At 48.2% G+C, this 26,923-nt stretch overlaps 2 protein-coding genes and 1 long non-coding RNA gene across 33 annotated transcripts in view; 2 read left to right on the plus strand and 1 right to left on the minus strand.

Annotated features, from left to right (window-relative positions):
• Window positions 1-5,057, plus strand: part of COA8 (cytochrome c oxidase assembly factor 8) — a 29,515-nt gene extending 24,458 nt beyond the window's left edge. For all 3 annotated transcript variants that reach the window (XM_081293382.1, XM_081293381.1, XM_081293383.1), the window contains exons 4-5: window positions 1,100-1,190; window positions 4,798-5,057. In XM_081293382.1, the coding sequence (XP_081149508.1) occupies window positions 1,100-1,190; window positions 4,798-4,903 (197 nt within the window). In that variant the 3' untranslated portion in view covers window positions 4,904-5,057. The remainder of the gene's footprint in view (window positions 1-1,099; window positions 1,191-4,797) is intronic.
• A 4,573-nt stretch (window positions 5,058-9,630) lies between these two features.
• On the minus strand, window positions 9,631-22,507 carry LOC308648601. Its single transcript, XR_014021875.1, has 3 exons — window positions 21,976-22,507; window positions 14,388-14,534; window positions 9,631-14,285 (listed from the first exon to the last, which is right to left on the minus strand). It is a non-coding gene; the product is annotated as an uncharacterized lncRNA (long non-coding RNA).
• KLC1 (kinesin light chain 1) overlaps window positions 21,222-26,923 on the plus strand; it is a 56,645-nt gene continuing 50,943 nt past the window's right edge. For 12 of the 29 annotated variants that reach the window (XR_014021872.1, XR_014021873.1, XM_081293405.1 and 9 more), the window contains exon 1: window positions 21,225-21,795. The gene's annotated coding sequence lies outside the window, so the exon portion shown is untranslated. Of the gene's footprint in view, window positions 21,796-26,923 lie in introns of all 29 variants that reach the window. The other 17 variants (XR_014021874.1, XM_081293403.1, XM_081293387.1 and 14 more) reach the window with 6 other exon arrangements.

Here is a 26,923-nt window from a genome sequence, read left to right on the forward strand (position 1 = left end):
TGCTAGACAAGTGTTCTTACTCTCTGAACTGCCAAACTACATCCATAGTAATTTTTAAATTTTTACTTTTTGGCGGTACTGGAGATGGAAGCTAGGGGCACACTACCCCTGAGCTACATCTCCCAGCCTTTTTTTTTTTTTTTTTTAAGTATTTTCATTTTATTTTTTATTTTTATTTTTTAATATTTATTTTTCAGTTCTCGGCGGACACAACATCTTTGTATGTGGTGCTGAGGATCGAACCCGGGCCGCACGCATGCCAGGCGAGCGCGCTACCGCTTGAGCCACATCCCCAGCCCCTTTTTTGTTTTTAATTATTATCATGAGACAAGGTCTCACTAAGTTGCCCACTTTGGCCTTGAATTTGCAATCCTCCTGTCTCAGCTTCCTGAGTAGCAGGGATTACAGGTGTGTCCTATCAAGTCTGGTTTTAAGTCTATTATTTTTGATGTTATAGTGAGTGGAGTTGTTTTCTTAATTTTATTTCAGATTATTCATTGCAGTCAGGTGAGTGGCATATGTCTATAATTCCAGCTACTCAGGAGGCTGAGGCAAGAGGATCACAAGATGAAGCCAGCCTGGGCAACTTAGTGAGACACTATGTTTAAGTGAAATTTAAAAAAAGGCTGGGAATGTAGCTCAGTGGTAGAATGCTTGCCTAGTGTGTGTGAGGCCTGGGTTTAATCCCAAATGCTACAAAAAACAAACAAAAGGAAATCAACACCAGATTGTTTATTGCTAGTGTGTAGAAATAAAATTGATATTTGTGTGTTGATTTTGTATCCTGTAAGCTTGCTGAATTTGTTTATTAGCTCTAATAGGTTTTTTGAATATCTCTTGTCCTGAAGTCTTTTTTTTTTTTTTTTTTTTTGGTGCTAGAGATTGAAGATAGGGGAACTTCCACTGAGCTATATCCCCAGCCTTTTTATTTTTTATTTTGAGGCAGAGTCTTATAAGTTGCTTAGGTCTTTGCTAAGTTGTTAAGGCTGGCTTTGAACTTGCGATCTTCCCGCCTCAGCCTTCTGAGTGACTGGGATTATAGGCAAGCACCACTGTGCCTGACTTGTCCTGAAGTCTTAATGTTGAATTTTACTTTCAGGTCAAAAAGCAACCTTGAATGCAGAAGAAATGGCTGACTTTTATAAGGAATTTTTAAGTAAAAATTTTCAGAAGCACATGTATTATAATAGGTAAGTGTTTCTTTCCTTCCTAAAAGTTGGATTGGGCAAAATTATTTTCTGACCTGAATTTAGCAGTTTTGAGATTTATATCAGAGGTAGAAGTGCATGATTTTGTCCACTTCACTTGCACTTTAAAATAAAATGGCTAGCCACGGATTATTGGCATGATGCCATGGCAGTTCTTGTTCCTAGTCCTTGGACACTAGTTCATTGTGCTTCCTCGAAAAGCCTGTGCAGGGTAGGAAGGGTGCAGGCTGAGTGCAGACATTGACTGGCTGGAAGCAAGGAGGCTGTCAGTCAGCTTCCCAAAGGTGGTGGCTGACAAGATGTCAGGCAGACACATACCTTTGCATTCCAGATGACTGGTCGAAGCTTACAGGTCACCTCAGTATGGCCACACTACCAAGTCGTTAGTCTGGAAATTGATAAACAGAAGGAAAGATTCCAAAGAATGCCCCACTTTTCTGCCTTTCCTGCACCAGCAGTGTATCATGGTGACCACACAAAGCAGCACTGCCTCTGTAGGAGAAAGACAACCAGTACAGAGAGATGACTTAGCAAGTTCCCATTTTTCTAATGAAGTAACAGACCTACGCAACAGTTACCCTGGCAGCCAACACCCCTGGCTGGAAGACTGGTGGGGATGGAATAATTAAGGGTCAGGATGACACACCTGCAGCCCCAGCACACACACCATGGAGCAGGGCAGCCTCTGTGACAGGACGGAAGCACAGACAATGCCCTGTGTATGGTTCTTACAGAAGATGGAGTTACAATGTGTTTGGGCCTTCAAACAAAATGCTGGTTTGCAAGGAAATACTAAAGGGGCAACGTAGAAGACAGTGTTTGAGGTGAAGCTCGAAGATGCCCAACACTGAGGATTCTGCAAGCCAGTGCGTCAGGCTCTTCAACAAGTAGCCAGGAAAACAACAAAAAAAGGGGCTAGGGTGGTAGAGCATTCCAGCATACTCAAGGGCCTTAGTGTCATCTCTGGCACCAAAAAAGAGGCAGGGACAGGGGGCAGCTATTGTAGACTAAAAGAAGCTTCATGCAATGTCTAGGCTTGTTTGGGCCCTGATTGACACACTGCAGCTGTAAAGAAATGTTTGGATGAAAGAGAGATTTGGGCAGATGGAGGAGGTTGGGCAGGGACTATATATTAGTTATGGATCATCTTAGATGCAGTGATGGTATGGTGATTATGGGTTTTTAAAAAATATTTTAGTGAGTTATAGATAACATGTAAAACAGGGACACAGTCATATCAATATTTATAGCAGCATAATTCACAATAGCTAAATAGCTAATAATAACCAACCTAGATGCCCTTCAATAGATGAATGGTTAGGGAAACTGTGGTATATATACACACAATGGAACATTACTCAGCATTAAGAGAATAAAATCATGGCATTTGCAGATGATGAAGTTGGAGAATATAAAGCTAAGTGAAGCAAGCCAATCTCAAAAAAACCAAAGGCTAAATGTTTTCTTTGATATGAGGATGCAGTCACATAATAGTGATTGGGAGGGATCATGGGAGGAATGGAAGAACTTTAGATAGGGCAAGGGGAAGGAGGGGAAAGGAGGGGGCAAAGGGTTAGGAATCATGGTGGAATGAGTGAGATATCATTACCCTAAGGACCTGTATAAGACACAAATACTTTGTATACAATCAGTGACTTGAAAAATTGTGCTCTATATGTGTAATATAAAGTGAATTGCAATTCTGCCATCATATATTACAAATCAGAATAAATTTTTAAAAAAGGAAAAAAAATACATGTACATTTAGAGAGGCTAAACACGCATACACCCCCCCCACACACACACACACACAAACCCCAAAAACCACAACAACAATCAGGTAGGGAGATTACAGAATGTCAAGACATGAGAATGTGTAACAATCTAATATGATCTCAACAGTTAATCCTAAGGACATTAAACAGAAAGAAGGAAACTGAGAAAACAAAGTAAATAAAAACAAAACAGTATATTAATAAATATCAAATTAAAATACTGACATGTATACCAAGATGGAATAAAAAAAAAGATAACATGTAAAATACCAGTATATCCAGGTGAAATGATAGATTGGTAGTTTAGATTTGCTTTAAAATATAACAGTGACAGGGGCTGGGGCTGGGGCTCAGTGGTAGCACATGTGCCTGGTATGTGTGAGGCACTGGGTTCGATTCTCAGCACCACATATTAAAAAAAAATAAATAAAGATCTATCAGCAACTAAAAAAGTATTTTTAAAAATTTTAAAATGGCTGGGGATGTGGCTCAAGTGGTAGCACGCTTGCCTGGCATGCATGCGGCCTGGGTTTGATCCTCAGCATCACATACAAACAAAGATGTTGTGTCTGCCGAAAACTAAAAAATAAATACTAAAATTCTCTCTCTCTCTCTTTGAAAAAAAAAAAGGCTTTGTTTAAAAAAAAATTAAAAATATAAAACAGTGACAGAGTCAGATGGGCAAGTGAGGGAAGACCAAGAGGACACTGATGATAGTTGAAGCTGAATGAGCTCCTGAAAGGAGCCTTGATCAAAGATTAGTCCTGAAACATCTGGGTCCTGCTCCTAAGACTGTGGAGCGTCTCTCTGTGCTGGTTAAGCTTTTAGCCAAGTGAGTGTGCGGACCAAGAGCCTGTCTGCACCAGACCTGCTCCCCACAGGCTTGATGTGGATGGCACAGGGCACCCTTCCCACCCATACATCAGGCAGGTGTCTGCACTAGTGACAGGGGAGTCTGGCTTTTCCTGAACCCCAGACCTTGGTCCTCAAGGTTGCCTTCCCGAGCCATTTGTCTTAGGCACTGCTCCTCACTGCAGCCTCACATCAGCAGGTGGAAACAGATGTCCTCGGTCAGGGAGTGTGGAGGTGGCTCACCTCTTGTGGCTGCCTTAGCACCCTGGGTTGTTCTCCTTCCTTCACACAGAGGTCCTGAAATCACTTGTGTAACTCTGAAATAGAAGCTGCACAGGCATGTGTCGTCCTTGCGGTAGCCCCAGCTTGACCCAAGCTTTTGTTGTGCACCTCCCCTCACGTGAGCTCTCCAGGCTCCTCCCATGTATAGGCTTCTGTCAGCTTCTGTCCAGTAACTGGCAGGCAGTGCAGACTCCCCCAGCACAGTATGAACTGTTTCCTTAGAATCAGCTTACGCAGAAGCACAGGTCCCCCACAAGAGGAGCACATGGAACATCACGATGTCAGGCTCGCCAGGAGTTAGCTTTTCACACTGCAGTGCTTCTGCTGTGTGCTGTCATGCAAATAAGGGCCACATCAAGACTGACCCACGATTCCTGCAGAGCCTGCTGGCTGTGGCTCTTTGGTCCTCTTGCATCCCTCCTCAGTTATCTCTCCAAGAAGGCCACTAGACAGAGGGCAGGCTCTTAGGAGTCCTTTAGCAAGACCAGAGGATGGGGGCAGATGCTTCACCTGCACCTGTCCTGATGGGAGGGCAGGAAAGATGCCTTCTGTGGAGATACAGCTTGGGGCAGGGGAAGACCTGGGGAGGAGGGCAGAGCAAAATTCACCTCTGCTGGAGCTGCTTGCTTGTCAGGCCCCATCCCTGGGGCTCATCCTGGATGCCTCCTGTTTCCCTGCAGAGACTGGTACAAGCGTAATTTTGTCATCACCTTCTTCATGGGGAAGGTGGCCCTGGAGAGGATTTGGAACAGGCTGAGATGGAAACAAGAGAAGAGGAGCAGTTAGGAGCCCATGCTGATGCTGGCCCACCAGAGCCTGGGTTCCACTTACGAGAGCCCTGGGCCTCCGTCTCCTGGCAGGACCACCTGCTCCCTCCTGACCTTGGTCCCAAGCTGGCTTGTCATCACAGAGGCAATGTTAAATAAAGCCTAGCACAGCATGTCTGTTTTCTGAGTCTTGAATTTCACCAATTTAGGATAGAACAGTGTACAAATGTTAATAAAATTCACTTGAAAAAAGTGACTCAGTGATGGGAATATATTTGGAAGCTTGTGGCTGCCAAGTGAAGTGTCCACTGGCTGCAGTGTTACTACCTGAAACCTGTGAGTTAGTAGCGCGTCATTGAGTGTGCAGGGCCCAGGCCCTGACTATAGCATGGTTATCTTGAAACATGAGCAGGTGAGGCAATCTCTGTCCAAGAGACTATCGATGACAGAGAAATGCCCTCGAGCTCTCCTGCCTTGTCTTAGGGAGGTAGGACCTCAGCTTCCATCCTCATAGTCTGGTGAGGAGAATTGCTGGGTATCTGTAAGGGTAGAGGGGGACACAGTGTTTGTTGTGACTGTGGGACTCTTGGATGACGTATGTTAAGGTTTGGGTCTGGAGTGACCCCCAGCTGATGATGCTGTTGAGAGAAGGTAGGTCACTGGAGGTGTGCCCTTCAAGGGGCTCTTGGGGCCCACCCCTTCCTCTCTGCTACCTGGCCAGCATAGGGTGAGCAGCTTTGCTCCAGCACGTGCTCCTTGCCATGATGCTTTGCCTGACCACAGGTAAAGGAAATGGAGACCAGCCGGCCATGGATGAAGCCCTGAAGCCAAAATAAACCTTCCTTCCTCAGGTAGTTCCTGTTGTCACAGCAATAGGAAACTGGCTAGCACACTCCTGGGGAGTGCTTCTGCTGAGGGTCCTCTCAGACCCTGAGTGGTCTGCCTAGTGCAAAGACAGTACAGTCATGAGCAAATGGGCTGTGCCCTTCAGCTCAGCTGGTGGCTGGAGGCTGGCGGCCAGGACAGATGTTCATATGGTGCAAGGACTGTTGTAACATAGCTTATCTCATCACCAGCTCACCTCCCTAAGGTCCTCAGGGATCCTGGGTCTTTCTTCCTGGGGTTTCCAGAAAGAAAGGTCAAAGAGCTCTGGTCAGAGGTGGGCAGGAAGTGTCAGGACTAGAGTTCTCTGGGGTTTGAACCAAGGCTTGGTGGCTGCTGGGCAAGCACTGTACCACTGAGTTACACTCCCAACCTGAATTGCCCGTCCTCACAGTGAGCAAAGCCCCAAAATAGTGTCAATCCCAGGGACCACCTGCAGAGACACTGGCTTCCAGCCAATGGGTGACTGGTGGGTAGAGCCAGTCCCCATCCAGTAGCAGTGGCTGCAAGCACAGAGTGGGAAGCAGAGCTGTGGGCCAAGCAGAACTCTCACTTGTGCCCTCTGGAGCCCCTCAGATCTCAGGCCAAGAGTTCTGTATTCAAGGATGGCTCACAAGTGAGCCAGAGACAAGCACAGCTGTGTGAAGACAAAGCTGAATTGCTAAGTGCCTCGTTAAGTTGCTGAGGCTAGCATTGAACTTGCATTTTTCTTGCCTCAGCCTCCTGAGCCACAGGGATTAGAGGTGTGTGCCACCGCACCCAGCTCAGAAGTATCCATTCTGTACAGACCCTGTGCATCGCCTGCACTTGTCATCTGACATGAGCCATGTGGTAAATTGGGGTCCAGCATTGGCAGAATAGTTCCGGCTGAAGACCTGCGAGTAGTAGTCGCAGTTACCTGAGTGGTGTTCTGTCTTTGGTGCCAAGAGGTTCGACTTGATTCTTGGTGTTCAGTGTGCTGCTGGATTTTAAGTGCTGTATGCAGAGTGTCAAGAAATGCTTCACTGTGCTACCTTTTTGGATTCTTCAACCTTTTTTATTATTTATTTATTTTTTTATGGTACTTCAGATAGAAGCCAGGGCCTTGGGCTTGCTGGGCTGGTACAGAACCACCAAGCTGCCCCCAGCCCTTCAGTGGGATTTTATCGTCACTTTACATGTTTGCGCTTGAGATCATGAGGACAAAATTTACCATGGTAAATTAAAAAAGCACTGCCATGGCAGTGCTTCGTGGCAGTGCTTTTTAAAAAATAAAAAGTACAGTCTTTTTATTTTTATTTTTTTCTGTCAGTACTGGGGATTGAACCCAGGGCTTGGTGCTGCTAGGCAAACACTGTACCACTGAGATATATTCCCAACCTGGACTTTTAAACATTTAAGATTAAATGGCACACCTGTAATCCCAGCAGCTCAGGAGGCTGAGGCAGGAGGATCACAAATTAAAAGCCAGCTTCAGCAACAGTGAGGCACTAAGCAACTCAATGAGTCCCTGTCCCTAAAGTAAAAGTCCAAAATAGGACTGGGGATGTGGCTCAGTGATTGAGTGCCCCTGAGTTCAATTCCCAGTACAAAAAAAAAAAAAAAAAAAGAAAGAAAAAAAAAGAGTTAAATGAAGACAGGGGGATGGTAGAGTGGTTGGTGGTGCTTGCCTGTACACATAAGACCCTGGGTTTGATCCCTAGTACAAAAAAAAAAAAAGTTAATGGCTTCAGGTCATAAATAAATGTAGCTAAATTGTAGTTGAGGTTACCTTGATTCTAAAACTTTTACTCTTTTATTTATTTATTTATTTTTGGTTAAGATTATTCTGTCCACAGCCAGAATAGTTCAAATAAAGTGTTTCTGAGAATTTTTTCACTTTGGTACTGGGGATTGAACCCAGAGGCTCTTCACCACTGAGCCATATATCCCTAGCCCTTTTTATTTATTTAAAAATATTTTTATTTATTTACTTATAATTTATTTTTAAAAAAATACTTTTAGGGCCCGGGGATGTGGCTCAAGCGGTAGTGTGCTCGCCTGGCATGTGTGGGGCGCTGGGTTCAATCCTCAGCACCACATAAAAATAAAATAAAGATGTTGTTCCACCAAAAACTAAAAAAATAAATATTGAAAAAATTATCTCTCTCTCTCTCTTTATGGACTTTTTAATTTATTTGTATGCAGTGCTGAGAATCAAACCTAATGCCTTACACATGCTAGGCAAGTGCTCTACCACTGAGCTACAACCCCAGCCCTTTATTTTTTGTTTTGAGACAGGGTCTCGCTAAGTCACATAGGGCCTCACTAAATTGCTAAAGGCTGGCTTTGAACTTGTGATTCTCCTGCCTCAGCCTCCTAGGTTGCTCTGTGAGCTTTTTAAAATATCTATAAAATAAAGGCTATCTCAGTAATGTATTTTATACTGACTTTTCCACAAAATGTTTGCTTGATAAAATATTTTTTGATATTTATTTATTTTTTTTATTTTTTATTTTTTTATTGTTGGTTGTTCAAAACATTACATAGTTCTTGATATATCATATTTCACACTTTGATTCAAGTGGGTTATGAACTCCCATTTTTACCCCGTTTACAGATTGCAGAATCACATCAGTTACACTTCCATTGATTTACATATTGCCATACTCGTGTCTGTTGTATTCTGCTGCCTTTCCTATCCTCTACTATCCCCCCTCCCCTCCCCTCCCCTCCCCTCCCCTCTTCTCTCTCTACATTTTTTGATATTTAGACTATGAATAAAAATGTCTTAAAATGTGGGGCTGAGGCTGTGACTCAGTGGCAGAGCACTTGCAAGTGTGAGGCACTGGGTTCGATCCTTAGCACCACATAAAAATAAATAAATAAATAAAGGCATGCTGCCTACAACTACCAAAAAAAAAAAAAATTAAAAAGGTCTTAAAATTGGCTCTCTGCCCCCCTCTGTGTTGGGTGCGTCTGTGGACAGTGTCATTCATTTATAGTGTGGCCCTCTGAAGCACCAAGGTCAATAGCAGTAGGGCATGTGGTCTCTGACTGCAAGTCTCCTCCTTGTCCTGATGCTGGGGCAGGAGCCAGTCTGCCCCAGGCCTTGGTATTAACAATGCCCAGTGGAGATGAGACTTCCTGCTTCCTGCTTCTGGCAGCAGGGTCCCTGCTCAGAACACCCCCAATGTTTTTCCCTTAGGCCTGGTAAGATTCCTTTTTATACCTATATTTATTTTACCCCTATATTTTATTTCTAAGTAATTGCTTTTTCACATATATCTTCTGAATTTGTGCTGGAATGCCTGGATTTCTCTTCAGAGACTTTTTTAATTTTTTTTTTTTTTTTTTTTTTTAAGAGAGAGAGAATTTTTTTCTTAGTTTTCGGCGGACACAACGTTTTTGTTTGTATGTGGTGCTGAGGATCGAACCCAGGCCACATGCATGCCAGGCAAGCGCACTACTGCTTGAGCCACATCCCCAGCCCTCTTCAGAGACTTCATGGTGAGATCCATGTTTTCTGAGGGTCATTATGTCTACCTTCAACTTGAACAACTGTGCTGTCTGGCTGCATAGACCTGCTCTTGACTGCCACTCTGGCATCTCCCAGGATCCATCCAGGCTCCGGCATTGAAGAGATAGAAGAGGGAACATCTAGAAGCTTGTCCCTTGATCCAGCAAGCACCCAGCCCTGTTCTGTGCTGGGTGAGGCTCTGCACCACATCAGTTTATTGCTGCTCCCTGACACACTCAGACCAACAGAGTCTTGGTCGAAAGAAGAGTGTGATGATGGGGAGACTGTGTGGGGGTGGGGGTTGGAGTACATGGGAGCTCTCTATCTTCCGCTCAGTCTTGCTGGGAGCTGAAAACTTCTCTAAAACAGAAAGTTTGTTTAAGAAACAAAACCAGTCATGCTCACTGCCAAGCAGTTCCTCCACCAGGACTGCCCTGCCTGGCACCCCTACTTTCCGCCTGAGCCCTCAGCCTCCCCTCCCTGCACAGACCTCCCTTGGTCCCGTCCTGCACAGCAGAACCCTTCTTCCCTGTTGCCCTCTCCCTGTCCACCAACTTTCAGAGGATGAGCTGCTGCCACTGCTGCTGCAGTCCCTATGCCACACAGCTGGTTCCCATTCTCTTCAGGGACTGTCCTCTCCCTACTCCACCCACTGCCATCTGGGTCGCCTCTTCTTGTCCTTTTCTTTCTGCTATTGCTAATTACAAATGAAGAAATCTGGATTTTTTCCCTAATGTTTTTTTTTTTTAAGAGAGAGTGAGAGAGGGAGGGAGAGAGAGAGAGAGAGAATTTTTAATATTTATTTTTTAGTTATCGCTTGAGCCACATCCCCAGCCCTCCCTAATGGTTTTAACAAGTGTTTCACAAGTGCCAGGCCCCATTCTCAACACCATGCTACATAACACTATGGAGGGTGCAGCTGAGGCTCATAGCAGGTCACAGCCAGGAGGGCCTGGCCTAAACTACCCCTGTCAGCCACCAACCTTATCAAGAGCCAGATGGCAGCAGTTCCTGTCTCCATCCCTGCTGGACCATTACCCACTTGTGCCTTCCCTCCTCCTGCCCCAAATTGGGACCTGTTCTGCCTCCAAGTCACACTTGGTGGTGAAGTAACCTGTAAAGGAGTCACCAGTTACCTGCAGGGCCAGCTCCTGCACCTTTCCAGCTGCTGAAATCAGCCCCAGTGCCATACTCAAGCTGTATAGGGCAGTCCTGGGGTTTTGGTGCCCAGATAACCCCTTTTCCTGGAGGTTTTCTGTTCCCCGCTCAGGACCCTGCAGTTTGCCTCCTGTGCAAAGTCCTCCTCAGGACCTTGGGCAGCTCAACTGGCCCTACAACTAGGAGAACCCCAGTGGACATCAGGACCAGCACCTTGAAGGCAGGACCCAGCTGGCTGGAGGTGTCTGCTGAAGCCTCCAGAGGCCTGGAGGGTGCCTGGAGGAGTGGCCAAAGCTCCTAGTCCAGGGCGGCAGCCTAACCCTTGGAGAGAGCAAAGGAGAGCAGGTGCTGTGCCCAGCACACCTTGCTGGGAGGTGGGGTGCATCCCTTTTAGGAATCCCTTCCTGACCCTCCTGGGAGGTGTCCCTCTGAGTCTCCCTTCCTGCCCTCACTGCAGAAAGGCCAAATGAAGACAGCGTCTTTTGGGCAGAGAAACACCACTCTAGCCATCCTCAGCAGCGTGAGGCATGTGCACACTGGTGCAGCCATCGCTGCCCTTTGCAGAACTCTCTCATCTTCCCCAACGGAAACTCTTCCCATTGAACCTGGACTCCCATCCCCCATCCCCTAGTGCCCCACTCTGCCTCCTACCTCTATGAATGTGACTGCTGTGGGGACCTCACCTAAGTGGAATCCTACAGGACTTGTCTCTGTGACTGGCTGACGTCATGCAGCACAGCGTCTTCAAGGCCACTCTGTTGTAGCCAGGGAATATGTGTTTGCAGCCAGCCACTACACACAAGAGCAGTAGGTCCTCACAGCAGGGTGTGCCTGAAGGCTCTGTCAGAACGTGCTTACCCAGCAGGTGCTCAGCAGCACTGATGCCTGCCCCACCTGTCACTGCCCTGGGAATCCAGCTGTGCACTTTACCACCTGGCTCTCAAAGGCCCCTCCCTTCTGGCCCTTTGCCCACCCACTGGATGGCACCCTTCTCACAGGGCAGACACTGCTCACCAAAGTCATCTCTTTGCTTTTATACTGTTGAAAATGAATTGATCCATCTTCCAGAAACATTCCAGCTGCTTCCAGCTGCATTCTGAGACACTTGCTATTGATCGTCATAATTGTTTCCACTTTGTCCTGAGTCAACCCATTGGTGGAAAAGTACAGGGGGAGGAGGGTGAGTTGGGGGAAGGAGGTGAATGGCTGGCCAGAGCAGCTTCCATCCCTGGTTGACTGCACTACTGCCCCAAGCCCCCACTCATCCCCAAGGACAAGTTTGTCATTGAGTGAGGCCCAAGGCTTGGTGCTTGTGGAAAGCCACAGTGGTAGGCAGAGAGCCCCAGAGAAGATTGACGGTTCCTTTGCTTTTGCCCCCAGCCCTAGCCATATCTAGCAGAGCAGCACAGCGGCCCAGGCTGGCTGTGAAAGACAGGCAGCAGCTTGGGAACAGTACTGGGCCAACAAACATCTGATTTTAAAAAGCAGTGTCCAGAATGGAGTTGGAAGCTCCTCAAGCGTGGCCTTGTGGTCAGGAGATCCAGCAGCCCTGGCCTGGCTTGGTGTCCCAGGTGGAGGAATGTGGCATGCTACCTGCAAAGACCCAGCCCCATTTGGGAAGATGAAAGAGTTCTCTGGTGATGATTTGAGGGTTGCACAACAGTATGACTGTACATAATGTCACCAACTGCCCAATTAAAGTGGCCAAAGTGAAAATGTTATGTTATTTTGCCACAATTAAATTTTTATTAATTAATTTTGGTACTGGGGATTAAACCCAGGGCACTTAACCACTGAGCCACATCCCCAGACCTTTTTGTTTATTTTTTTATTTTGAGACAGGGTCTCATTAAGTTGCTTAGGGCCTCATTAAGTTGCTGAGGCTGGCCTTGAACTTGTGATCCTCTTGCCTCAGCCTACCAAGCTGCTGAGATTACACGCGTGTGCCATTACACCTGGATTAATATTTGTTTTTATTTTTGGTGCTAGGGATGGAACTCAGGACCTTGTGCATGCAAGACACACACACTACACTGAGGTACACTCCCAGTCTAATTTTGGGAGTGTAATACTTATAAAATTAAAATTTCTAATACTTATAAAATTTTCTGATGAACGATATATGTGGGTGTGCATATCCATATGATTATATGTACATATATGCATATTAAAGTTAATGACACCTGCTTTTTTTCTTTATTGTTTTTCTTTCTTGCTGTGTGTGTGTGATACTGGGGATGGAACCCAGGACTTTGCAGGTTAGGCAAGCACTCTAACACTGAGCCACATCCCCCACTCCCTTTTTAAAAATTTTTCAATTTTGAGTCAGTTGCTTAGGCTGGTCTCAAACTTGCCATCCTCCTGCCTCAGCTTCCCAAGTCCGGGTGGCTGGGATTAGGGGTGTGTGCCATAGTGCCTGTCTTGTTTTTTTTTTTTTTAATTGTGGCTTTCAGGAAATTTCTAGTGACACTAGGGTTCACAGTGTGACTTCCTTAGGCAGTACTGCTGTAGTGATAGGCCGAGAGCATTTCAGCTTGCAGAGAGCCCTCACAGAGGCCAGGACTTGCTGACAGATAAGCTTGTCTCACAAAGGGCTGATGGTCAAGCTGGGCCTCAGTGGGCAAGTTCATTGGTCTGTTAGATATTCAGGTCAAGGAGCATTTTCTGCCCAGGGCACTTGCCTGGCACAAGAGGTGGCCCATGGCCCCAAAAAGCATCTGCCAGGACAAGCTGAAAACAATTGTCTTCCTCCTCCTTCTCCTTGAAGAGGCTCTGTGCTCACATGTATAGAAACAGCTTATAAATACACCTTATAAATACATACAATTTTTATGTTGCTATATATCAACTGAAAATTAATGCAAGTCAGTGGTAAAGTGCCTCTGGGTTCAATCCTCAGTACCAAATAAAAAATAAATAGATTTAATTAAAAGCAAAAAAAGAACAGGCCCTGGGATGGAGCTGCACTGAGAACAGATCAGCAGTCAACCCTCAGGAGATGTACTTGCCTCCTCCGTCTAGGAGGTCTGTGGCCTCCTGACCAGCTTGCCTGTGGAGAGGCCTCTGACCGCTGAGAGGTCCTCCAAAACTTGCATCCACATCTTATCCCTCTCCTGAGTGTAACCTCACTTGGAATCAGGTCCTTGTGGGTGTCAAGGATCTCAGGAGGTCACCCAGGATTTAGGGAAGCCCTACATCCAAAGGACAGTGTCCTTGAAGAGGAGGAGAAATTTTACACATGGAGACACAAAAAAGAAGAGCATGTTGCCACAAAGACGGAGACCAGAGAGGTGTGTCTGCGGACCAAGCAGCATCAAGGGCCATGAGGAGCCTCCAGGAGCAAGACAGGGGTATGGAACAGGATCCCTGAGCCTCCAGATAACCAGCCTGTCCACTGGTTGATGCTGGGCCTTTGCCTCCAGAACTGTGAGGATGGATTCCTGTTGTTCTTGGCTCCCAGGTCATGGTAATTTGTCACGACAGCCACAGGACCACACTTCCAGAATCAGAGCTGAGGAGGGGACCAGCAGGACTCCACAGCATTTGAAAGAGACCTGGCTGATGTGTGGTCCTGGGAAAGGAGAGGAGCTTCCTGTGTGCCAGGGACTTGGCCTCCTGCGCAGCAGCTTCTAGAGTATTGATTGAGGATGCTGCCAAGGCATGGCTAATGGTCTCCCTGAGGAGCCAGCTCCCAAAGTGTGCCACACTAAATGCTTCAGACTTACTTCCTGCAGCCTACAGTGGGTCCGATGGCCAGACTGGAGTCAAGCCCTTGCCACCAGTTCTCCCCACTCTGATAGCCTCAGTTTCTCCATCTGTACAAGGAAGGTGCTCTCTGCCCTGGGTGGTATTCATGAGAAATAGGAGAAATGGTGTTCTGGGCCTGCAGTGGGGGACATAAGCCATACCTGGTTAATGAAGTTCTGTAGATAAGGAAGTCATGGGGACTGGATGCAATGGACCTCCCCTGAACCCAGTGGCTCACCACCAGGTCTCCCTCTGAAGCCTAGCGTGTCCTCTTCAGTATCTTCCAGATTATCCCACAGCAGAGCCACCTCCTTTGCTTGGTTTCTTGCTCAGTGTCTGCTATATTCTCCCAGGCCCAGGCCCCATCAGGATCTGTCCTGCAGGCCTAAGCAGATGGCACCATTAGGGCTTATTCACAGAACTTGACTGCAACCCACCCCCTGTGGGTGGGGACTGGCTCTGTCCCCGCTGTGGATGCTAGCATTCCCTCTGTGTGGTGGCTGCAGCTGCATGCGCCACGGCTGAGCCTCAGCCCCACTGTGGCCAGTGTCCCATCCCAACCTCTGGCTTTTGATGCTGCCAGAGGCCTGTGGTCCCTGCTGGGCCCACTTGTGAGTCCAGCAGGAAGAGATGCATGGCTCTCTTCTGCCAACATGGCTGTTAATCCACCAGTTTACACTCACCCCAGAGCTTATCCCAGGAAGCTCTGCTAGAAGCCTGACTGGGTAAGCTGGACCATCCTAAGAGCGGACCGCCTGAGGGCAGGGGTGCTGCCTAGGGAACAGGGCTCCTGGACTCAGAGATAGAGGCAGCCCTGCTGCATTTCCTGTTTCCATCCTGCACAGCCTGTCCCCAAGGTGGGTCCTCCTAGGCCTAAGACCGACTGTAGAGATGGCTCTAGGGTGGCCTGTGACCTGAGGACCAAGGGAAGCCTGGGAAATTTCTTTTTTCTTTTGTTTTTTTTTTTTGGGGGGGGCATACCAGGGATTGAACTCAGGGGTCCTTGACCACTGAGCCACATTCCCCAGCCCTATTTTGTATTTGATTTAGAGATAGGGTCTCACTGAGTTGCTTAGTGCCTCGCTGTTGCTGAGGCTAGCTTTGAACTTGCGATCCTCCTGCCTCAGCCTCCTGAGCCACTGGGATTACAGCGAATTTCTTTCTTTCTTTTCTTTCCTTTTTTTTTTTTTTTAATTACTTTAAAAAGTTTTCCTTGGTGCTGGCAATGCTCCCTCGCTGAGCTACAAACAGGCCCTGAAGTTCCAGTGTTTAAAACTTGGTTCCCCAGGGTGATGCTGTAGGGAGGTGGTGGAGTCTTTGAGAGGTGGTTGGGGGCATGCCCTTAAAGGGGATTGTGAGGGCTAGGGTTGTGGCTCAGTGATAGAGCACACGCCTAGCACGGGTGAGGCACTGGGTTCGGTCCTCAACATCACATAAAGATAAATAAATAAAGGTATTATGTCCATCTACAACTAAAAAAAATTTAAAAAGGTGAGATTGTGGAACCCTAATCTCTTCCTCTCTTTCTTTTTTGCTTCCTGATTATGAGGTGAGTGGCTTTGCTGTGCCATGTGCTACTGCCATGATGTACCACCACAGGCCCCCAAAACTGGGTCCGCCAATCATGGACTGAAACCTGCAAAATTGTGAGCCAAAATAAACCTCCTTTCTTTTAAGTTGTCATCTCAAGCATTTAGTTATAGTGATGAGAAGATGGCTGACAGAGGAAGAGGATTTGGGAACCAACCAGGGATGTCAGGTGGGTGAGGAAGCTCCTGGGCCTGCCTGGTGACAGCAGCAGGCTGAAGGGACAGATACCCCCCTCTCTTGGAGATGTAGCACCTAGGGGAGTAGAGAAGAGGGCAGGAGGAGAGGAGTGGGGTAACGGGGGAACTGTGCTGGCCACCCTATGCTCTGCCCTGACCCCTGCTGTGTTTCTTTAGGGCTGAGCTGTGTCCCCCAAAATCTATTTATTGAAATCCTATCTCCATGACTCAGAACATGATCATACTTGGAATAGTTACACAACAGATGAAATTGATTGAGATGAGGTCATACTGGAGGAGGGGGGCTTCTCATCTGCAGACTCTGAACTGTGGTGGAAATGTCCCATTGCTTGGTAGGGTTTCCAATACACAGATGAATGTTTTCTCAAAACTCTTCAGATCACTGTGCATGTGTCAAAACCTACAGAATTCACAATACAATGTGTAGTACAGAGTGAGCCTCAGGTCAACTCTGGAGCTTGGTTAATGTATCAGTATGGATCTATCAATTTTAACAAACACACTACACTAGTAGTATGATAATGGGAAGGGGAAGTATGGGGGAACTCTTTGTACTTTTTGCTCAAATTTTCTGTGAAAGTATGAATGGCTCTATGGCTGGGATTGGTGTAGTTTAGTGATAGAGCCCTTGCCTAGCACATGCAAGGCCTTGGGTTTAATTCCCAGCATCACAAAAAATAAAAAACAATAAAATGGCTTTAAAAAAGAAACTGACCGGGTGTGACAGCACACACCTGTAATCCCAGCCATATGGGAAGCTTTAGCAGGAGGATTGTCAGTTTGAGGCCAACTTGGGAAATGCAGCAAGATCCTTTCTCAAAATTAAAGGACTGGGATGTAGCTCAATGATAGAGCACTTGCCTAGCATTCATGAGGCCTGGGTTCCATTCCAAATGCTGAAAGGAGAAAAAAAAAAAAGCTCTTCAGTTTCTGAAATAAAGGCACATATAATGTAAAACAAAATTCTTTGAATGGCATGCTTAAGGTGTGTGTATTCCACCATATGTAAATGTTCTCTGAAATTACAAATATTGAACTTAAGGATATGAACTTAAGGATATGAATTGCTGAAGAAATTAGGGGTGAAGTGTACTGATGTTGTTTGCAAATTAATTTGAAATGCACACGTAAAGGAAGAGCTGATGGACACAGATAGGAAGAGAGACACTTGATAAGCAAATAGGGCAAAATGGTAGACTCTCCGTGATGAGTAAGTGGGGGTTTGCTGCACATATTTCAACGCTTCTGTCCATGTGTATTATGGTAACATAATGCTGAGAATGCTGATGCAGAATCTCAGTTCCCAGGACCTGGGCCCAGCACCAGCTCCAGTGTTTGTCTATTATGGTGTTTGTCAAGCCAAGTTGGAACTGTTGGGATCACCTTGACGCCTGACTCTCTCCCAGCTTTTAGCAGGGCCCTTTCTAGATACCCACATATAGTGGTCAAGTTTCCATGCCAGAGGCACACAAGGCTCAGCACTTCCCAAGCACATCTCATGATTCAGAAGCGAAGTAGGATAAATATTCTCCTGGCCACTTGAAGGGTGAGCCTTCCAGCACCCAGCTCAGGTCCAGAGACATATTTGGGTTCAGTAAGTGTGAGGTGACTCTACAAATGTGCATGCAGCCAGGACCACCTTTGTGTGGCAGAGAAGTCCTTCCTGTCCACCTTTATGCATCTGTCCTCATTTATAGACCTCTGTGCTCAGGGTACTGTATGTGGCTGGGCATGTACCCTCTTTCTTTTCTTTTCTTTCTTTCTTTCTTTCTTTCTTTCTTCCTCCCTCCCTTCCTCCCTCCCTCCCTCCCTCCTTCCTTCCTTCCTTCCTTCTTTCTTTTTTTTGATACTGGGAATTGAATCCAGGGTACATAACCACTGAGTTACAATCCCAGTCCTTTTTATTTTTTATTTTGAGACAGGATCTTGCTAAGTTGCTTAAGGCCTCAGTTGCTGAGGCTGGCTTTGAACTCATGATCCTCCTGCCTCAGCCTCCCAAGCTGCTGGGATTACAGGTGTGTGCCACTGCACCTGGTTTGCACAGCCATCCTTTTTGTTTTTTTCTTCTTCTTTTCTTTGCATATAGTCATATCATGACTAAGCTACATCCCAGCCCTGGGCAGCGGCCCTCTTGAGGCTGAGGTTTCCTCTTCCAGGTGTACAGTCTGCCCAGCATGTGAGTGTGCATTCAAGGCATGACTGCAGGGACCTGGGCTCTAGTACACTGAAGAACCCAGCTGCCACCAACCTGGGCTTCAAAACATGGAGGAACGGCCATGATGGCCTGCCAGCGTCTGGAGAACCTCAGGCCCCATTCCCTCAGAAGACCTGGGCTCTCCATCGGGACCCAGGCCTCAACCCCCAGCCTTCCAGAGGAACAGGTTGGGGCAGGGACAGTGAGGGCTGGTGGGAGCCCCTTCCTCATCCATGTGCTGCTACTGATTTTTGCTTTGTTCTGAAGGAAGCCATCCCTGGAGCTTTGTGTTGAGCAACTCTAGCTCTGTGAAGAAAAAAAAATGTGGAAACCACACAAGTTCCATTTTTAGAATTGAAGCCTGAGACCAGAAAGGGTGTGACCTGCTGGCAGCAAGGCAGGACTGAGCCCAGATTAGCCAAGGTCCGGATGCCAAGCCGGCACACCCTGTGATTCGTCCTCATCCTCAAGCCTCCTGCTAGGCCAGGAGGGGCCATGGAAGGGGAAGGTGGAGAAACAGGCAGGACAGAGGTGGCAGTGCCCACCACACAGACTGCCTTTGTCAAATGGGAGAGTAATTTCAAGGGAGCAAGGGGAGAGCTTGCTTCTCTCTCTGTCTGCTGGAGGAACCCTTACTCCTGCTTTGTGGGGTGGGTGCAGGGCCAGGGTCCCTTGCTGCTTCCTTAGGGCATAGCCTTTTCTGCAACCCTCCAGTCATTTGCTTGCCCCAGAGATGATCAGAGGTGCCAGCATCTGCATAAATAAGGTTTAGGCTTCATCCTGGTAACCCCCAGTTTTTGTCCTCAGGGCCCTGTTCCTCTAGGCTTACTGGGAGGGGCAGATTAATGGGTTTGCTGCCTTGTAGTAGCCCTGCTGAGCTCCCACTGGACACCAACTTCTTGGCCCTTCGGGTACCTGCATGGGAAGCATGGAGGGTTTTGTCTTCATTCTGAAATGTGGATGCTTCTAGAGGACAACAAGGAAATGCTGGTACTTGCAGGCCCCTGCAGCATCTGTAAAATAGGGACAGTGGGCCGTGCATTGTGGCACATGCCTGCAATCCTAGTGGTTTGGGAGGCTGAGGCAGGAGGATCACGAGTTCAAAGCTAGCCTCAGCAACAGTGAGGCACTAAGCAAATCAGTGAGATGCTGTTTCTAAACCAAATATAAAATAGGGCTGGGGATGTGGCTCAGTAGTCCAGTGCTCCTGAGTTCAATCCCCAGTGCCAAAAAAAAAAAAAAAAAAAAAAACCCAAACCCCCAAAAACAAAAAGTGGGGACAGTGGTGTGGTGCCCTGCTTAGTTGCTGTGAGGGTCAAAGCACAGGTAGGTGGTTCAGTGAGTGGGGTGCTCCTCATCTCAGAGAGGGACCCCAGTTGAGGATGAGTTGGAAACTCATGCGCTTCAGCCCCCTGCTGGACAGACATCCTGAGAGGCTCCATTAGAACTGCTGGATATTCAGGAGAGTAGAGCAGAATGTCCATGTCTTTTGGTCCTAGACAGTACTTGGGGAGGGAAGGGGGGACTTCAGACATTAATGGCTCCAAGGACTAGCAGGAACTCTTGAGGACCACCGCAGAACTCAGGGACTCAAAAGGATCTTTCATGTCTATTTCATCAGAGGAGGCTGGGCCAGGCAAAGAAGACCTGGAGAAGGGACTGTCTGATCTTCCCGTCTTACATTTGCCTTCATAGCCTCTGTGTAGTCTGTGGCAGGAGCTGGGCAGGGCTTGGAGTTGATGAGGACACAGGTGCTTCCTGTTCTACTGCCTGTAGGCTGAAGGGGAGGCGGTCCTGTAAACTGACCACACTACACTTCAGGGGAAGGGACAGGTAGGAACTCAGAGGAAGGACTGTTCAGGCTGGCATGGGCAGGGAAGGCTTCTTGAAAGAAATGACTCTTGGCTGAGTCCTAGAGTACCTGGGGGAACATTCTAGACAGAGAGGACACCACCGTAGGGGTGAGATGTTGGGGAAGGGCAGGGTGAACTCAGGGACAGGTGAGGGTGTCCAGGGGACAGGCGAACAGAAGTTGGCAGCATTAGGTTTTGTGGGCCCTGTAGACCAAGCTAAGGAGTTTGGACTTGGTGCTGAGAGCAGCATGGCAGGACTGGTGTATGTGTTGGATGACTTGGCCTCTTCTTCTTCCCCAACACACCAGGCTCTTCCTGCCCAAAGACGTGCTGGAGTGTTCTATGCCGGCCTTGTGGGGGCTTCTTCCTATCCTCTGGGTCTCAGATCTCAGAAAGGTCAGATATTACCCTGTCTTTACCACCTGTCTCTCCCCACTAGAACTGAACTCCTGGAGAGCAGGGATTTTATCTGCCTGGTTCATCAGTGCATCCTGTTCTTCTTCCCAGAAGGACCACAGAAAATGAACAGACACTGGTTGAGGGGACAGAGGAACAAGAAAAATAAAATGGTGGCAATGGGGATAGAAGAAAAGAAATGTCAAAGAGATAGAGTCTTGGATACCCATACAGAGTGCAATCAGAGAGAAAACATGTCATCAAGGGATCTTGCTGGGGTGACAGGAAGCAAGGGGCCCAGAGGCCCAGAAAAATAAAGGGCTCCTATTCAGCTGGCTCTTCTCTTTCCAGGGGAACTTGGGCATGAACCGGTGGATGCTTTGCAGGTGCCATTTATGGCGACTATTGTGCATTGTCCAACCGGCCCTACGGCAATGGTTGAGGAGCAGGTGACATCTAACCTGCAGCTTATCTGGAATCACTGAAGGCAGTGTGGAGAGGGTTTGATACTGGCCCTATCTATGCCTTTCCCTGCTCCGATCCGAGCTTCTCTGCTACCCATAGGAGCTCCCACCCTTGTTCACCCATCTTTGCATTTATAAAACAGACCAAAGTAACGGGGCTCCCTGGGAAAACCCAGGAGCCTCTGTCTCCTTATTGCTGCAGGCGTAACTGCAGGATGACCAGGGCTGCAGGCGCTGCTGGTACTATCTAGGAGGGCAGCAGTTCCCACGGCGGGGCGGGGGCTGGTACCTTCACCCCTCCGGGTGAAAAGCGCCTGGAAGGTTTTCCAGCCCCGGCAGGCAAGCAGAGCCTTGCCGCTGACTCAGCCCTCCAGCCGGCTGCTGAGTCAGGCCTGCAGCTGGGGTGCCTGCGGCAGTGGGAGCGCAGGGGCTTCCTGGCCAGCGGGCACGCCCTGCAGGCCGGGCGGAGGCCGAGCGCTCGGCCAGGCCCCGAGCCTCCTCCCTTCCCTTAGGAGGCGCGGACCGAGTGCCGGGCGACCACCGGAGCTCGACCCCTAGCGTCTCGTGGCCCCGGGCGGGGTCTCGCGGAAGACCGGCGTCGTTGCGGACTCGCAGGCTTGGCTCCCCAGCAAGAGCCGAGCGCGCTGCCCCGCGCAACCCGCCGGGACCAGCCGCCGCCCAGCCCCGCACGCGCCTCAGTTTCCCCGGCCGCGCCCCGCCCGGCGGCGCGAGGGCGGGTGACGTCACGGCGCGCGGCATTGTGGGCGGGCGGCGCCGGGACGCCATTTTCGGCGGCGGAGCGGGCGCTGGGAGTGTACGGGGTGCGCGGGCCGGCGGCCGGGGATGCAGCGGGGTGGCCGCGGAGGCGCTCCTCGCTGGTGACCGCGGCGCGGCGTCTCGGGCGGCCGCTCCCAGCCGATAGCGCGAGCGAGCGCGGCCCTCCGAACGGACGGTGAGTGCGCGGCACGGACACGGGCCCGGCCCTGCCCACCGCGGCCCTGGAGGCCTGCTCCCGTCCCTTCCTCACCGCGTCCCTCCGGCCTCGGTCCCGTGACCTCGTCACCCGCGCCCCTCCAGGCTCGGGTACCTGTCCCCCTCTCGTCCGCGCCCCTCCGGCCTCAGGTCCCGTCACCTCGTCACCCGCGCCCTTCCAGGCTCGGGTCCATGTCCCCTCCTCGTCCGCGCCCCTCCGGCCTTGGGTCCCTGTCCCCTCCTCCTCCGCGTCCTTCCTGCCGCGGGTTCCAGTTCCCTCCTCGTCCGCACCCTTCTGGGCGCGGGTCCCTGTTCCGTCTCCACCCGCGTCGGTGCAGGCTCGGGTGCCTGTCCATCTTCATTCGCTCCGGTCAAGGCTGGGTTTCTGCCTGACCCCTCCCCATTCGCGTGCCTCAGGTCCCTCTCCCCTCTCCATCCGTGTTCCTCGGGACTGGGGTTCCCGGCGGGCGCTGCCGCGACAGCTGTGGGCCAGGAGCCGCGCGGCTGGGCTGTGGCCGCCCGGGGAGGCGGCGAGGGGCGGCGGGCGGCTTTGTCCATGGTTCCCTTCCTGCCGTCCCCGCCTTTCCGCGGCACCGCCCTGGGCGACACTGTCATCCGCGCTGTCAGGCGGGCCTTTTCTTTCACGGACCGGGTTCAGAACGTCCCGGGCCATCGTGGCCTCTGAACGTGCAGCAGCCCCAGTCCTGGAGTGTTTTTCTGTGTCGCACGTGGCGTTCCCTTTTCCTTAAAACATTAAAGCATTAAAAAAATAAAATTAATACGTCATGGAGTGGTTGGTTTTATAACAAGGGTTTTAGATCATTCCAGGTCTATTGTGTTAGAGTTATTTCAGCCTGCTATTTAATTTAAATGTGTTAATAATATGCATATTAAGTGACAACAAGGAGCACCTGCGAAAATGGTATCTTTAAAAAGTGTGAGAACAAAGTATTTGAGATATACCGTTTAAAACTACTGTGTAAAAGGCCGGTTGCATCTTTGATTCTTTTTGTTAAATTCCAAGGCTGTTTGTTTGTTTGTTTTTCCCCTGGCAGCATGACTAAGCCTTTGATCAGAATCAACTCTGAATACATTGTAATAGGTCAGTGAAAAACCCATTAGGAAATTGGTACGACCTTAAGTCTTCTTAATCATATTACAGCTAAGGATTTACTTCTTTGGTGGACTGATTGTAAGCTTCAGTTATGGTGGGACATTTGACTCATTGCTGTTTCTTAAACATTTGTAAGGGTAAAGTGGTACTAAATATTTAAAATTTCACATAATATGTGTGAAGACAGGCACTCTGCAAACCATCAAAGAATGCAGCATCATCTTGCAGTTGAGCCTGGCAGCCCTGTGATGGTCCCCATTGGTGTGAGACTGGGCTGTAGCTTCACTGCAGCTCCTGTTACTCTCCTGTCTTGGCAGTGTCTCCTGAAAGCACAGGGCATGAGAAGAGTATAAAGGATGGGGATTTTCTTTAGCAAGGAGGGAGGAAACTTTCCTGGGGAGAGGGACATAGTATCCTAAGTATTTCACAATTACCACTTACTTTAGTTATCTAAATGTTTTCATTTTTTTAAAAATGGGTAGCATGACTTTATTTGTTTCATTTTATGTGGTGCTCAGGATCGAACCCAGGGCCTCACACATGCTAGGCAAGTGCCCTACCACTGAGCTGCTGCCCCAGCCCCATGTTTTCATTTTTAAAAAGATACATTCTTAAGCATGTTCATCATGTTGGAAAAAGGTGTATAACTTTCTAAAAGGTATAAAGAATTTTGAAATGTGAAGGTTTAAACAGAAAATGAGAAATAGAAATTTGAAAGTTGAGTTAATGTAGGATTAATTTTTCCCCCCCTGATACTGGGGATTGAACCCAGGGACACTCTACCACTGAGCTATACCCCCAATTTTTTAAAAAAAATTTTTTTAAATTTCGAGGCAGGGTCTTTAGCAAGCTAGCTTTCTTTCTTCTCTCTCTTTCTCTCTATCACTGGGGATTGACCCATCGAACACTCTACTGCTGAGCTGTAACCCCAGTATTCCTCTTTTTTTTTTAATATATTTTTAAATTTTAGTTGTAAATGGATCTTTTTTTTTTTTAATGCGGTGCTGAGGATCGAACCCAGGGCCTCACACAGGCAAGTGTGCTACCACTAAGCCACAACTCCAGCCCCAGTATTCCTCTTTTTTTCAAAAAATTTATTTCCAGACTGGGAATCACTACTAAGTTGCCAAGACTTGAACTTGCGGTCTGGAGCTGATAGGATTATAGGTGTGGTGCCATGCTTGGCTAGGAGCTCAAATACTCCTGCCTCAGCCTTCTGTCACTGAGATTACAGGAGTGGGCCACTATACGTAGCTAAGATTAGTTCTTAGTAGATGAGTGAAATATCAGAAACCTAGATTTTATGTTACAAAGACAGGATTATTAAAAGCCTGAGCAATAGGACCTGATGAATTAAAAAATTTTTTTTTTTAAATTTTTTTATTTAAATTTTTTTTCTCTTAGTTGTAGTTGGACACAGTACCTTTATTTTATTTATTTATTAAAAAAATCTGTTTTTTTGTTTTATGTAGTTGTAGATGGACAACACACCTTTATTTTATTTGTTTGTTTTTATATGGTGCTGAGGATCGAACACGTTCTGCTACTGAGCTACAGCCCCAGCCCTTATTTATTTATTTTTATGTGGTGCTGAGGATCAAACCCAGCGCCTTGCACATGCTAGGCGAGTGATCTACCACTGAACCACAACCTCAGCGCCCCCTGGTAAGTTTTTGACAGGTTACAGGGAAGGCCTGGCTTTAAATGATTTGAGAATGCCCTGAATGTCAGGCACTGCTAAGTGGCCAGAGATTTGGAGAAGAAAGCTGACAGTCAATCTGGCAGGGCAGAGCCATAGAGGTTAGAGACAATTGATAGGCAGCTATTCCTCAGAGACACTAGAAGGAAAGTGTCAATTGTCAGGGTGGCCTGGAGCTATGGGCTGAGTGGAGGAAACAGGCCCAAGGGCAGTCTGCTGTGGAGGACCTCAGAGGCTGCTCTTCTCCTGGGGCTGCAAGGAGGATTGGAGGACTAAGGAGCTAGGTGGCATTTAGAATGGACAGGGCCTGGGTCTGTGGCTTAACATGTGTGAGGCAGGTGGTGTGGCTGGGGCTGGTGGCTGGGATGAGTAAGTGAGGCAGCTATTCACCTGAAGTGAGGCCTTGAGTCTGGAATTAGGGCAGTGGCAGGAGGTGCAGAGGAGCAGTTTCATCCAGGGAAATGATTTAGGGTACTGTGGGCTGCCTTGGTGCCGGGGAGAGGCTGCAGGTCCAGGTAGAGGGATGGCAAGGACACCCCATCCTTATATCAGAGCAGACCTGTGCAAGCACCAGTGGGCCATGTCACTTCTCTGCTAAGATTCTCAAGAGTGCCCTCTTGGACCTGGTATTGTCTGGCCTCCCTCTGGCCGCTCTGGCCCCACTCAGGTACCATACCCAGCTGTGGAGTTTTGAGCAATATGCTCTACTCTGTAGTCTCTGCTTTGCCTGACTTTTCTTCTCCTCCTCACTACCTAAATGCTGCATTGTTTTGCTCTTTTTTTTTTTTTTTTTTTTAAAGATAGAGTGAGAGAGAGGGGGAGAGAGAGAGAGAATTTATTTATTTATTTTATTTTAGTTCTTGGCGGACACGACATCTTTGTTGGTATGTGGTGCTGAGGATCGAACCCGGGCCGCACGCATGCCAGGCGAGCATGCTACTGCTTGAGCCACATCCCCCGCCCTGCTCTTTTGTTTTCTTGTTTTGTTTACTGTCTTGTGCAGTCCTCATCTCAGGAAGGGGCAGCGCTTGGCACCCAGTAGGCACTTCATAGGTGTTTGCTGAAGGAATGCATCTACAATGACTTCTTCATCTCTAACTTGGTGACTCATTGGTTGGTGACACCCATCACAATAGGGAAAGTGAGAGGAGGACAAGATTGTCTGACTTCTGGATATGATAAATCTGGGGTGCTTGTGGGGGCCCCAGTGGACAGCTGGACATGCAGTTCTGGAATTAGACAAGGGTTGAGGCTGGTGGTCTAGATTACTCCATGTTGAGGGCCAGGTGAAGTGACCTTCTGGTATATAGATAGTGGAACAGCCCTAAGGAGAAGAACACTTTGGGACACTGGGGAAAGGGGTCACCATTCAGTAGCTGAGAGGTCGAGGAGGAGTAGGACTGAAAACATCTGTTGGGTCTGGCCTCTAGACAAGTTACCAGCAATCTTCCAGGTTTCCCTGGAAGTAGGAGCCCAAGCCAGAGCCCTGTGTCCTAACCAGGGTATCCTTATGTCTTTCCACCCAGGTAGCAAACTCATGAGTCAGAAATGAATTATTGTTTTGTTTTGGTTTTAACATATGTTTGGAGGCAGATGAAAGCAATTTGGATCTGTACTTTTTAAATATTCTTGATGTGCTATCCACACTTATACAAAATGGATAAATGAATATTAATACAACAAAAAATTTTTTCCCCTACTACTGGGGATTGAGCCCAGGGATATCCTACCATTCAGCTATACCTCCAGCCCTGTTTTAAATTTTACTTTGGGACAGGGTTTCACTAAGTTGACCAGGCTGACCTGGAACTTGCTATCCTCCTGCCTTAGCCTACTGACTTGCTGGGGTTACAGGTGTGTGCCACCACATCTGGCAGCAAAACCAACATTTTAGGCAGAGCTGCGCACGTGGATAAAGTAGAAGTCACTTCCTTGGTTCTAAAATATCCCAGTTAGCCCAGCTGAGATTGTGGGCTGTTCTGACTTCCACTGCACATCATGGGTGTTTGTGTCCAGGCACCTCTGGAGATCACTGCACTACTATCACTAAAATGTCACAGTGATGCCAGCACTGTTCCAGTAAGATCAGAGCTGTGGCTACCTCCATTTTCCTGGTGACGAGTGGGAGGTGAGAGGGCATGTTAGTGCTGCGAGGTTAGGGTGCTAACCCATGCATCTGCTTCCACAGTCAAGCTTGGAAGCACCTTGCAGTACTTGAAGCTTCACCCTCAAGTGAATCCTGTAATTGTCTTTATCAGGGAAAGCTTTGCCCCCACTTTCACTTTTTTTTTTAAA

This window comes from Spermophilus citellus (genome assembly GCF_964194105.1).
Source record: "Spermophilus citellus genome assembly, chromosome: 4".
NCBI lineage: Eukaryota > Metazoa > Chordata > Mammalia > Rodentia > Sciuridae > Spermophilus > Spermophilus citellus.